The 14529-nt window shown below is 39.1% G+C and overlaps 1 protein-coding gene across 6 annotated transcripts in view; it reads right to left on the bottom strand.

Moving 5' to 3' along the window:
* The window catches only part of MECOM (MDS1 and EVI1 complex locus), a 550526-nt gene that overhangs the window by 29913 nt on the left and 506084 nt on the right, over positions 1-14529 (bottom strand). For 4 of the 6 annotated variants that reach the window (XM_029939932.1, XM_029939934.1, XM_029939935.1 and 1 more), the window contains 4 exons: positions 13147-13363; positions 7656-7803; positions 6109-6262; positions 398-1754 (listed from right to left, as the gene is read on the bottom strand). In XM_029939932.1, coding sequence (XP_029795792.1) covers positions 398-1754; positions 6109-6262; positions 7656-7803; positions 13147-13363 — 1876 coding nt within the window. The remainder of the gene's footprint in view (positions 1-397; positions 1755-6108; positions 6263-7655; positions 7804-13146; positions 13364-14529) is intronic. The other 2 variants (XM_029939937.1, XM_029939938.1) reach the window with 1 other exon arrangement.

The following is a 14529-nucleotide window of genomic DNA, read 5'->3' as shown; positions in this document are numbered from 1 at the left end:
GTCCCACCTCATTCCAAATGTCCTGACCCACTTGAATACCCACACATATTTGCATTAATCCTTCAGGAACCTCATTCTTCTGCCACTTGACAACTTGCTTTAAATATGGCCTTCCCATATTTTCCACTTAAAAATGTGTTTAAAAATAAATTTATTGTCAGGGGAAAGAACTCTGTGAGCCTAATCCAAAACCCCAAATTCAGAGACATCCAAAAATAAGTCCAAACCTAATGAGTTGACCGTCTGAGTAAAAAATGAATTCACTAGATCAAACAACTTTACTCTCTGCCTTATTAAAGTAACAAAAATGGTTTGGTAAAAGCCAGGGCTTTCAACTGTAGACCCTGCCCTTCGTACACACGTCGTCCACATTTGATCGTCTCCTATCCACCCTTACCTGTAAATAGGGTCCATAAAGAAAGGAGTGGGTCTAGCATGCTGCAAGGAACCATCTGATGCTGGTCTTGGTTCAATGCTGCTCCCTTTCTTTTCCCCAAACACGTGGTTTTTACGAGGCTCGGTCAGCTTTGTCCCACTGGCTCTACTCCTACTGCCCATACTTAGATCCAGGGGCTGGTCTTGGCTTGTGGCAGGTGTTGCTGGAGGCTTGGAGGGGACTGGAGTCAAGGGCTTCTCATCCTTTCGCTTAGTGGTGAGATCAAAGGGAGACTCAGAGCTTCCCTTCTGCAGTTTCTTTACTTCACTTGGTGATTGGGGTTCCATTTTCAAAGGTAACGATCTCAAGTCTCTATCAGGAAATGGGTACATTGATTGAGAGAATGCTGGAAAAAATGGGAGGGGAAACATGGAAGGGTAAGGTAAAGCTCCAACTTTTTTGTCTTGCAGCCCCACCAGTCCTGTTGAACCAAAGTATTTTTCAGCAATAGAAGCAATAGCCTTTATAGAATCATTCACAGCTCCTGACACCGCAGTTTGCTCCTCTAAAGATGGTGAGAAAATGGAATGATTGCTGTATTCTTTCTTATTATGTATTGAAGCCAGATTCTGAAGCGGGCTTCCTTTGTCTTTGAACATTTTACCATTTTCTTTAAATTTCTCTTTATCACTTTCAATGTCACTTTCCAGATCAGAGCCCGAGGTTGTTTCCAGGTCACTGCCACTTGGCGTACTGACATCATCAAGGTCACTACTCTCTGACTGGTCACTGATTTTCTCAAGGGGCCTCTCTTCAGAGGACCTCTCGGGCTGGAGCTCCACTGGCTTATTGTCCCCTACAGGTGGGTGTTTAGATAGTGCCTTCAAAATATCCTGTGTAGCTGGCAGTATCTGAGGATGTGTCATGAGGGGACTTTGACTTTTGTTTGTCTGTTCAGTACTTGATAGTCCTTTAACAGGAGAACTAGCAGGTATCAAAGGAGGCCTATGGTACAAGCCGGAAGGAAACAGACCAGGGAAGCTAAAAGAAAATCCAGGAGCTGTTGGAAAGGTAAGACCAGCAGGATGCCTATTGGCACCAAAATAGTCAGCAAGGCCCGGGTTGGCATGACTCATATTAACCATGGACGTTTTATCCATAGCTGGGGTTCCAGGAAGTGAAATGCCTTGGCCAAAAAATCCACCTGCCGCAAAATGGTTCTTGCCCTCACAAAACCTCCTGTGTTTATTTAAGGAAGACGTAGTGCTGAACATTTGTCCACAGTCTTTGCACTTGATTTGGGTTCTGCAATCAGCATGCATGCGCTTATGACGACAAAGGTTTGAAAACTGAGTATAGGATTTATGGCAGACCTCACCTGTGTGCAAACAACAAAAGAGAATCTCAGGCTTTATGGCATTTGCTTCTGAATTTAGCAAGTATCACAACTGGTTTACCCAAAATTTCAATTAGAAGCCAGGAAAAGTTGTTGGAGGTACCAATCTGGGTACTCCCAACACAGAAAACCCCATTTCACTAGATTCCAAAGCAAGGCATCCAACCTGACAAATGTCTGGAGGCAGCACAAATATTTCATATATAAATATATACAAATATTTTGTCATCCCCATTGCATAATATTTTTCATCATATTTGTGAATTTAAATATTTATAGCAAAGTCCAATTCCAGCATGCACTGACTTCCCACCCCACTGCCACCCTCCCAGAATCTTACAAATTAAAATTCTAAGACACACTAAACATAAAATATAACAGGTACACCTTTAAAATTTTAGACCACTTAAAGAGTTCTAAGCCATAGGTGCCGAACGAAACAACACAAACCAGCTTTGCTCTCGACCAGAAACCTTAACTTCATTTCTTCTCCCCCTGGGGAAAAGGCCTATGACTGCTCTACCATTATTTAATTTGTATTATATCAGATGCTCTCATCATTCACACATCAAAGCCACACAACAATGCACATTGTGTATTCGGAGACATTTTTAACAATCATTTTCATGATTTGAGAAAGACTGACATAATTTACAATGGCTCTATTTTAAGCCTGCAAAGGAAGCTAAATTGAATGTGGTCCATCCTGCATTGCTGGTTCCCATGAACTATGATCACGTCCTCTGACTTCCCCTCACACCAGTGGTTGTGCTAACCTTCCTGCATTTATGAAACCCCCGTCCTTGGGAAATACGTCCACTTGTTGTCATATCTTCGCCCGTTATCTCAGGGCTTGACTTCTATGTGGGTTAGCCAACTACAGTAAGCAGGGAGAGTTTTCTGAGTGTTCTAATCCAGAAAGAACACGGCAGGGTGCGGCTGGCAAACAACCCTCTTCGTGGAGAATTTGCCAAAAAAGTAGAACATCTTCCTCCTCACACATGAGAGAACAGATCTAAGTGTATTTTAAGACCAAACTTCGTAGCCTTTAAAAACTCCTTTGCTGGTTAAGAGTCCCCCTCCACAGTCCGACGGGATGATAGTATCCATTTCCTAAGCATTACATTTTTTTTTAATCTGACTTTAGAAGAGGTAAATCCACTTTCTGTGTAAGCTGACTTTAACAATGCCATGCAAGTTTAATACACACAGAAACATGATTTGCCTTGTTGGTGATTACTGAAACAAATTTATATAAGAAATTAAATTGAAGACAAAATGCGACATTGATTGCTTTCATGTAATCGCTGCCTTTAAGTGCAGAGTGGTTGAGCTCCTAAGTTAAAGCAGTGATATTTGAAAAAAAACCCTCAAAACTCACCCAAAAGTTGGATTATCCCATGCGCTACTAAACAGGAAGTACCAAGTGATTCCATAATATTTTTTTTACTACTAATGATTAAAATGCATTGCTATATTTATCATTGCTGTTAGTAATAGTAAAGGATCTTTCAACCGTAGGATGATTCATGACATTATAGAGGCTGTAACATGCATTTTAATGGGAAGAGAAGATGTGAGTGATTTCTTTTCAAATTATTCTACTGGAATATATTGACCAGAGTCTGCTTTAAAAGTATATCCTTGTTAACCATATACAATAAATACACATGTTATTTAAATTCTTTGATACACTAATTAAAACCATATGATGTAGAGGGTAGAAACATGAGGCTTTCGCAGGTCATACTAATTCAGCTATGAGCATAACAAGAAATAGTAAATAAAATGTCGTTGGAATTATAAAAGTGCACTCATCAAGAAAGTAACACCTCTCCTCTGGGCATTAAGAGGCGTTGAGAAAACGTCTTGATGGGTATTCAACCACGGCATAAACTTTGAAAGTCTTGCAAATTTTTGGCAAAGAAATGCTGCTCTCTACATTTCTTTCTTATAGCTGGATGGATCTAAGAAAATCAAGAGCTTCTCTGTATCGGAGTAACAGAAGGTGAATTCGACTTTCCTGGTGGCAGCCTCTGTCACACAGATGAACCACGTCTGTGTCAGGTCTTAAGAACAGCGAATCTGGGACATTTCCGTAGGCAGAGGCTTTGTTTTTCTCACTTGAATGTCTGGTCTGGCCCACCACTAACCACCACGCCTCCAGGTAAACGGCTCAATTGATGTTGAAGTCTATACTCTACTGTAATTTTCTCAGTAATAAGGAATTAGCCAGCAGTTAACATTGCATTTTTCTACTTATTAAACAAATTAAGAGGTATTTTGAATATGTTCAGCCTATTAGAGCATGTGGTTTCTATTTGGGAAGGCTGGAGGTTTCTGCAAAGGCAGTGAGTAATTACCTTAGCACTGGTGACTTTGGGCTCAAGCTTGGCGGTACACTGTAATAAGAGACATTTGCCATAAACACACCAGTGGGGGTAAATCGTGGTGTGTGGCCTACTGGTGAGAAACAGATATCAACTCTAGGTGAACCTCCTCCACTCCCAATCTCCACACCAACTCTCCTCTTTTGTTCTGAAATTACATGGCTATTATTCATAATTACCCCACGGTTCTCTGTCAGATTTTACATTTGAAGAATTCCATCTGCTATTTAAATTTACCAATAATTACTGGAAATCCATTTGTGGCAAATGGTTGCACAAGCTGATTGGAAAGGGACACCCTATAGTGCTTTAAAATGAAACACTTAACTTCAACACAATTAAAATTCCAGATCCCAGAACCTTAGATGATAGGAATCTATATTTTCTGACTTTCTGCTTAAATAATAGAGCATTCAATGGGTGATCAGAATCCATTCGATCTAATTTTTCCCACCAAAATACAATAAGCATATCAAAATTTGTTTCTGAGGAATCAGAAATACGCACATTATTTATGCCTGTAACACTTCGAAATACATTTTTAAGGGCGTCACAACCTAGAGTCCAAAATGCCTTTATGAGACAAATGTCTAAAATTTCTATTGTATACTTAATTTCCTGTGATTTCTAACAGAGCCTCCCAAAGGGAGACTAGAGCACCCTTTTGTTAATCAGCTGGTCATCTTCACTCCACCCAGGGTACAAAAGAACACAGGAGCAAAACAAGACTCTAGTTGAAGCTGGAAAGGGAAAGAAAAGCTCTCCTGTTGCTTTAGAAGCACAAAAGAGGGGTGTGTGGAGGTAAAAAGGAGGAGAGTCAGTCTCTGGCATCTATGTGTTGGCACTAAAAATTATGTTTGTGCCCATCAGGTCCTGTAGTAATGTCTCAATAACCTATTACAAACTATTGAGTATTTGTCAGAAAAAAAAATGTTTTGTAAGATTTCCCAAGTCAGAGGTTTTGCCAACGACTGAGTGTGCCTCAATCTGTTCTACGCTCATCTGGATCCAAAATCAGCCTTAAAGTTCGTCGTGCAACTCAGTGAGTCACTGCGCTCATATGCCCAGCTGAGCAATGGATCAAAAGAAGCCTAGAGTCATTGTTCAGGTGGACTGAAAACAACTGATTTTCCTTATGAAATATTTCAGCACAATACAGGGAATAGGAGTGGGTGAACAGAAGAAGCAGCAAATGAGCACTGAGTTTTACTTTATGTGGAGTGTATTTCTAAAGTGCTCTGTACAGGGACCTTCCAAGTAGGTGGTCAGATTGGATGTCTTCTGAACACACACTGCCAGTAAATTTGCTTTAGTGCAGTGGGTTATAGGAGCAGCGTGTCCACCATCAAAGGGAAAATCTTCTGCCTTGCAGGTAACTGAGAACTACCAACCCACAGCTGATGATTAGTAAGTAACAATGTGTAGATTAAGGGAGGTCCTATTCCTTCCTCCCTCTCCCCACACCCACACCCCCCCCTCACACAAACACACACACACACACACACACACACACACACAGTCACAGCCTACTTGCCATGGGGGCTCTTCCAGGCTTTCTGATCCAGAACAAGTTTTTATCACTTCATCTAGTGGCATCTGCCATTTGCTGTTTTACGAAGCCATGACCGGTTTCAGTGTAAGACAAATCTAGTTGTCTCTATGAAACCCTACAACCTGGGGACGCTTCTCTTTCATTATTTAATGACTTCTCTTTTCTCTACTTGTTATTGATTTCATCTAAAAGAAAACATCCCAGGACTTATAGACAAAAACCATGGATCTGGGTGTAAAAGATGTTCTTGTAACAGAAAAATAGCCCAACCGGACTGGACCATAAGTAGCTACTGCAGAGACCCTTCTGTGGCCACGCGGCCACTCTCCTGATCACAGTGCCTTTCAGATGAGAGACAGATGCAGGAAGGAGGGCTGGAGTGTTAAAAACTTACAGATAAAGGGCTTCACACTGCTGTGGATGTGCTTGTGTTGTTTGAGGCCCGACGAAGTGGCAAACGTTTTGCCACACTCCGGGCATGCGTGTGCCCGGGCACCAACGTGCTGAGAGCGAATGTGCCGCTGGAGGTTGCTAGGGTCCGTGAAAACCTGCTAGGAAATGAGTACTGATTAATCAAGAAACTTAATTCAAGGACACAATAAAGAAGACCAGGAATGACGCAAGAAGGAATTTTGTTTATTTCTTTTGTTTTTGTTTATTTGTCTTCCCCATAGACCAAAGAAAGTCATATTTCTGAAGCATAAGCTCCTCTAGGCTAGGGACTGTAAATTATTCAGCTCTATATCCTTAGCAGGAAATGTCCATCAGTATCAGTTGAATGAAATAATTAATGGAATGATAGACCACATTCAAGATCTTTTTGATCCCATTTAGAGTGATCAGAGTTGAATAATAAAATGCCAGCCAAGACATTATTAAAAATGGTGTGCTATTTCCCTCCTTTAGACCAAGACACACTATGTATAAAATTGAGGGTTTTTTTTCTAAAGTATCTCAAAGCTATTCAAGGAGTTCCCACAGGGATTAATGCTAACACTGTTTCAGCAAGTTACTATTAAGCTAAAACCATTCCTTTAAACATTGTACTAAAATAAGAAAGGAAAAGAAGAAAGAAAAGAGAAGAAAAGAATAAAAGAGAAGAAAGAAGAAGAAGAAAAGAGAAAAGGAAGGAAGAAAGCAAAAGAAGAGAAGAGAAGGAAAAAAAGAAGAGAAGAGAAGAAAAAAAAAGTCACCCACACTTCTGGGACGAAAACATCTCTAAAGATCATTTCAAATATCACAATTTCCATTGGCATGAAGAAAGATGTTCAAATGCTATGAAAAGGTTTTGGAAATAGAAATCAACTTCAATGACATCAGGACATCTTTTAGTTAATTGAGAGCCATGAGAATTAAATGATGTGAACTACTGTTTTCCTGTTTCAGAGTCATGGTCAAGGTGGAGTGAGCGCTTTCATTGCACCCTTATGCCGCTCAGCAGTGGCCACTAAGGCACTATGTTCTTAATTAGAACCAAGTCATAATTTATGGTGGGGACTTGGGTGGAAAAATCTGCAAATATAGAAGTCTCCTATTCTTTCTGAATAGGCATTCAGAAACTTTATGTGACTTCCTCACAAATTGCTATTAAAAGAAATCAGTAATGTGCATTGGATACAATTTTCATTCTCCATAAGGCTATAAAACAACCCCACACTGGCAAGCCAGTAGCGGAACCAGGAATTTACCAAGGATGTCTGACACCTAGTTCTGGAACTCACCATTAAGCCTCACTTCCTCCCTTACAAAAATAAAAGGGTACCCACTAAGTGTTTTTATACACTGTACTAATGCCTTTTAGCATACAACACTCAGTCTACTTTTCTCAAGATATTTATAGTTTCCCCTCTCAAGGCTTGTTTTTATATATCATAGCAAGTGATGGATTAAGAGAGAGCAGGATGACAGAGAGAGGCCAAGTAGTCTACAAATTCACTGTACCTTGGCACAATTTTCACATTCATAGTGCTTTCCACTGTCATGTGACATCTGGTGGCGAATTAAATTGGACTTCCAGTTAAATGCCTTGGGACACTGATCGCACTTGTATTCCCTCTCTTCAGTATGTGACAACATGTGTTTCTCCAGGCTGTTAAGAGAACAATTGATTCAATAAGACATGGTGACAAAGAACACATTCATAAACAGAATGTCATTTTATTACTAATCCAACTGGCAATTAAAGAAATGAGAAGGAAAAGGAGTTGAGGCGAGGAGGACCAAAGAGAAGAAACAGGCTTGCGACAGATGAAAGAAAATGTACTCTTCCCAGACTGTGTCTCTCACTAACACAGAGAAGTACCCCTGTTGTTTGGAGATAAATCTGATACAGCTAACAGAGATTAGTTGCCAAGTTAGAGGCATGATAAATGACTGGCTAATTGCCCAGTTCTGAATTCACCACACCATTCTCAGGGCAACGCATATTGCTAATATGCACTTAATTCAAACACAAGCAGTGAAACTGAAGGTCTTCAAAAATCCTTAAGAACATGCAGGCAGGTATCCTTTCTAAGGTATATAACTTCCAGATCCAAAAAGGTACTTTTGTTTCTATCCATATCGCCATATGGAAAAGTGAGCTGTAACCTAAACTATTCAAGAAGCAACTTCCCAATAGAACCCTGGGATGGAAGGATGAATGGATGGTCCTGCAGATGAGCCAATGAATGGATATGTGTATACATAGATATAGAAGTGTATGCACAGCGCCTATGAATTAGGGAGGAAAGACAAGTGTGTAATAGTATAAGTGGATGCACTGTTAAAGCCCTTCAAAAAGAAAAACAGTCAGAAGTTCCTCACATGGGTAATTTCTCTGTTTGAAAGCTTAGAATATTTCTACTTCTCAAATAATTCTCTCTCTTTTTTCTAAAACTCGTATATGAAATCTGTATGAATTTAATAAAAAGCAAAGATTACAGATAATGGATTGCTGTGATATTGAGATGTTGGAACATATTTGTTAATTAAATATTCACAGATAACACACAAGGACACCACCCCTAAATAAAGTAACCAGAGCTCCTTGGAGAAATAGCCTTTTTCAAATTTGAAGCCCACGACATACGTGATGGGCCTTGAACACCGTTATGGCAAAAAGCAAGAAAGTTACAGAGCATGTCAAGAGAATTAAGGTACCAACCTGAGAAAACACCCACTGACCAAAGATGAGGAAATTTAAGCATCAATAAAAATAATAATCTCATCTTTTTAACAAAACAATATCCAAAAATCACACAAACAAAAGCTCACTGATCATCCTCAGAAGATTCTGAGAAGCCAAATCATTACTCTAAAACTGAGTAAGTAAAGAGAAAAACACCCACATTCCTGCCCTTCCTATATGAACTGTACTTCAGGGTGAGCAAATAAACAATGAGGGGAAGTTTCTCTGCGTAGAATTAACAGAGATAATAAATCATGAAAGAATGATAGAAGTATAAAACATTCATTTAAAAGCATGTAAGCAATTAATAAATGTAGGCAATCCTGAAATAAATCTTGTGCCTCCTGAAGGAAGTAAACCATAGCATCAGTGAGGTATTATTCTTAAAACAATGAACCTAAATCTGATCAAGGCTTGGGATGTAACTGAGTTTACAGGAAGTAGAGAAGATGCAGAAAGATGTTAACACCAAGGGGACATGATCAGTAGAATCCAGACTGGAGGAAATGGTACAGGAAAAAGCACTTCTTTTCTTCTATAAATATATTTTAATGAAGGAGGGAGGAAAGGAGGGAGAGAAAGAGAAAGACTGATTTAGACTGGAGGAAGTTATAAATTAAAAGAGACATAAGAGGGGTGCCTGGGTGGCTCAGTCAGTTAAGCATCTGACTTTGGCTAGGTTATGATCTCACAGTTCAGGAGTTCAAGCCCCCGCACTGGGATCTGTGCTGACAGCTCAGAGCCTGGAGCCTGCTTTGAGTTCTGGGTCTCCCTCCTTCTCTCTCTGCTCCTTCCCCGCTCACACTCTGTCTCTCTTTCTCTCAAAAATAATAATCAATAAAATTTTTAATAAAAAAATTTAAAAGAGATGTAAGATACATGGCAACCAATTGCAGTGGCAGCTCTTATGATGATTGTAATTCAAACAAAAAACTAAAAATAATGGGATAGCTGGGGGAAACAGCACTGGCTTTGTATTTGGTAATATTAAGGAATCATTATTTTTAAGTGTGGTATAGAAACTTGTGTTTTATAGAGTCCTTTTTTCTACAGATATATACTGAGCTATTTATGAATAAAATGACATAATGTCCAGGTTTTGTTTCAATAATCCGAACATGTATAGCTGAGACAAGACTGGCCTTGTCTGATAATTACTGAAACTGAGCGTATGGAGGTTTACGACACCATCCTCTCTAGTTTTGTATATTTTGAAACTTCCCATAGTAAAAAGATTTATTTAAAAACAAACCTACCAAGCATGCAACCACGCTTTCTTTACCATGTTTTATTTTTCTGTGAGATAATTATGCTCAAGTTGAGTATCAGTGAGACCCCTGTGCACCTAGAATGTATCCGGTAGTTGGGTAGACTATGTGCACGGCATGGTGCATGACAAAAAGAAGTGCCCTTTCTCATATCTTGATAAATTAGAAATGTCTTTCCCATATTTTTTCTCTTCCACAGCTTCCTCTCTACATCTTTATTCATATTGGCACATGAACTTACGTTTCCTGCCCCATGAGTCAGTCAACTTTGTAATGCTACTCTGTTTGAGGACAAATGGTGATATCTCTGTGAACAAAAGGTACCAGGAGAGTACAGGTGTGTGGAGTCACAAGAACAGCCCTACCTTTATCTGCGATATGCAATCCTCTGTTACACAAGTTGAAATGTTACTAAGAGAGTTAAGAGAGAGATATCATCGGCTGCACTTAACATTGAACTGAGTCAGGGACATCTTCCAAAATCATGGCACAGATTCATATACTCGCTGTCATCCTCAGCAACCCAGGAAAGCATGCCATTTGATGACATGTGTTGCAATATGTACGTCACATCATAAACTTGGAAATCTAATGGGAGAGACAGGCCGGTACACTGAGTCTTTTTCATGTGCCCTTACTCCAAGGATATGATACGGCTTCAAGAGAATAGTACAGGGCACACGGGGAGAAAAATAACTAGCAGGGTAGGGGGAAGTCTCCTTTCCTTTTTTCTTCTAATCTAGCATAAAATTCATGTTGTCCCAAGGAATTACAAGCTATCAGTTAATCAGTGATAAAAAAGAATCAAAAGGCAACTGGTTCTTATAAAACTGATGTGTGTTTCCTTCACAAACACAGAAGCCATCCAGTCAGCCGTTACTGAGGCTTCTCCACTTTTCATAGAATTTCATCCTATTTTACAGAGCTTTGCCTAGCCTTCCGGGTTCTTTTCAATTTTTGCATATAAACCTTTGTTGCTTGCCCTTTTTGGGGGGCAGGAGGTATTTCTTCTCAACATTTGATAGAAAAGATACGGAACAATTACCATGTCAAAAAAGGATTTCTCATTCGTTTAAAGTATAAAGCAACAATATAGGATTCAATAAAGTGGATAATATTCAGGGAAGGTAGGTTCTGCACATGACTAAGTTATATCACCAAAAATACCACACGGTTGACCTCAGGCTGTATGGTGACATGCTACAGCCATCTGGCTGAGTTGCCAGAAAGTAAGTTCTTAGGGTTCATCCAATACCAGATAAGTAGGTTTCCTTACTGTTTCCTACTGAATGCTTGACTGAAGGAACATTAAGTAGAGTTGACTCAGCCTCAGTCCCAGAGCTAGTAAGCGTAAGGATCTCTCTCTACCTAGGTGTCACCATACACTTCTAGTGGGAGGTAGGAATTACATTTTAGTGTCGAATCTGCCATTTTTTGTTGTATAATGCTGTCCGTTATTTTTGATAGCAAAATTGAAGGAAATAATACTATATCTCTGGTATCAGAGATACTGCTTTACAGGAATAAATACTTTCCTTACCCACAGGTATTTATTAGTTTCATTCTATTTTTTAATTTGGGCGCAATTACATTTATGAGATATGCTCTGACTTTTTTTATTAAAAATCTAAGTTTTACCAAACATTTATAACAGATTGATTCTCTATGTGGATTCACATTAAATGATAAAGATGAGTTTAAAGGGTACATTTATCCCCACAATGTTTTCTCTCTAAAAGCTAAATCAGGCCTGAATTTTTAAGCCTAGACATTTATTCTTTTGACTCAGTCTCCTCAAGGAATGGGTTATCCTTGATGCTGTTTTAAGTTATGTATCCATTAAAATCAATGACTACTGTATGAAATCCTTCCCTGTAAGAAGTCTAGGCAGAGAAGAGGATGCAGGACCATCAATGAAGGCAAAAAGCAGAGAGAAGAAAGGGAGACACTGAGGAAAGAAAGGAAACAACATGATAAACTGAAATAGGTGAAGTGTCCAAGGTCAACCATGATTAATTCACACCCTTAAGGCCAGTTGCTACACTCCCATAGCCATTTAAATACAGGGTTATGTTCATTTGAAGTTCTTATTATAAATTCCAAGGACCATTTCTGGATTTAAAAGCAAAGAAATGAATACAATTGTTAAAATTGTTTGTGGGCCAAGGTAAAAACCGTTAGGTAGAAACAAACAGAAAACCTAATAGCTGGTTCTGTATCTCTGATCAGAAAACCTATTTTGTAGCATAATAATCGATGTCGTCCTCAAAGGGTAGGCTCCAGGTTTGCTATTTTCCTTAATAGAAGTAAAAAAAAGTTCTTGAATGAAGTTCAAAAGCCTATAAAAAGTTATTATATTGCTGATACATGATTTTCACTTTGTTCAAAATAAGTATTAAAGAATAATTTCATTTATACCATGTTTATTTTTTCCCTTTTGGGAAATAAAAAATTTTCTTCATTGGGCATGATTTTATTATTCTTTTATATATGTGCAGCTTCGATAGTTGAAATTAAATCCATGGGTTACACTGATCTATCTAAAGGTCATCGATCTTTCATTAAGTATATACCAGACCAATCTTTTTAATTTTTTTTTTAACCATCTGGGTGTTTCTGGAACCAGCTTTACTGTTTGGCACATGGGTCAGTTTAATTGGCATCAGTCTCGTTCCAGTGTTCTTGATTCTTCCTCTAAGTCATAGTTTGCGCTGTAAGGTTACGCTTTCTTTCAGTTGCCGATAATACTGCTTAAATAAATATAAACATACTATTTTCCATCTAGCATCAAAATAACTAACTCCAACTTGCTTGTGAACATTTTACAGAAAAGGATTTCCAGGGAAAACTGATTTATGAGCATGTCACTAGGACACTTGTCAGGTTCATCACAGTTCCAAATTTCCCATCTGCATAAATTCTGACAATTCAGCATAACTGCATTTTATTGCAGAGTAAATAAACATGTCTCATAGTGCAACATGCCGTTTCTAACCTTTGCAAGTCAGGGAACACTTGGTCACATTCCTTACACTCCTGGATTGTGTGTATCTCTCGGAGATCATTCTCACTTTCGAGCTTTTGTTGGAAGTCCTCTTCCACCATTGAAAATGCTGAGTGAGGGGTGCTGCATGGGAACTTCTGGTGATCTGCTAGTTCCGCCTTGGTCTCAAAGAGCTGGTCACAGTCTTCACAGCGATATTGCCGTTCTTCTGTGAAAATAATTCAGATGTTACCAGGACTGGGCGATCAGAAGTGTCCACAAACCAGCAGTGTCTACTGAGTTATGAAAGACGTAACAGAAATCATTTAGTTGTTATTTCCACCACTTCAATTTTAACATGAATTAATAAGAATACATTTACAGGACAAAGCCTAGCACAGTAACATGGTGGCTGCGGCAACAGTAGATAACCTTCTTACCAGATAAAACTTTATGGCTTAAACCCTTCCAGGATTTCATATTCACACGACATTAAGAGTAATAATGACCACTTATTATGCATAATCTAGTTCCTCAACCCTGTTTAGAGATTTTTGATATTTCTCAAAACCTGATTATGAGAAATCATATGTCGCATTTTTATTCCATCTTCGGATGAGGCTATCAAAGCTCAGAGAAGTTCAGAAACCAGTCAGGGGTTACAAAGCCAAGTGGTTGTGCTCGGATTTGAACCCATCTCTGTCTCACACAGTTCTCACTGTGCCATGTTACCTGGAAGGTACATGGGACACAGAGTCCCTATGTGGGTCATACTTACACCTGATTAGTATCAGTGAGCTTGGATGTTTCGTTACATTCATCATTAGCACATAAAGGGACACGGGGTGTTTTTAGTAGCCTTCTAGGTGAATTTATGTTACCTTAGGGTCAGCGCTAATTGGCAGGGCCTTGTTAAACAGCCACCATATCATGAATTTGCCCTTTGAATCAGTAAGATAAATAAATGGTAATAGTGGGAACCGGAGATAACAAGGTTATAAGGTGTCAGGCAGTGATGGTATTGCTCCTATTCTCTCCATCTGAATAGCTTTTTGCTTGCTCATAAGGCCACACTACGAACAGATCACACACACACACAATCACAGAAGTCTTGAAAACAACTCAGAATGCTAAAAAGACACCCCGGGCAGCATGATGCATAATCCCTGTTTTATAGAACTACAGTGAGGACCTATAGCCAGTTTGTCATTGACAGAATGAATGTTTTTGAGGGAATATTTTAGTCACCAACAAATGCTGGGCATTTTGCTAGGGAATGACTATATAAGAAACTCAAGGGGATACACATGTGAACAAATAGAGTGTGATATATTTTATGGCAGATTCATGCATAGGGCCTAAAGGAGCCCAGAGGAACAGGTCTAATCCATCTAA

The sequence above is a fragment of the Suricata suricatta genome, chromosome 5, assembly GCF_006229205.1.
Source record: "Suricata suricatta isolate VVHF042 chromosome 5, meerkat_22Aug2017_6uvM2_HiC, whole genome shotgun sequence".
NCBI classification, from domain to species: Eukaryota; Metazoa; Chordata; class Mammalia; order Carnivora; family Herpestidae; genus Suricata; species Suricata suricatta.
The sequence above is the reverse complement of the archived record's forward strand: the minus strand, read 5'-3'. Positions and strand labels throughout refer to the sequence as shown.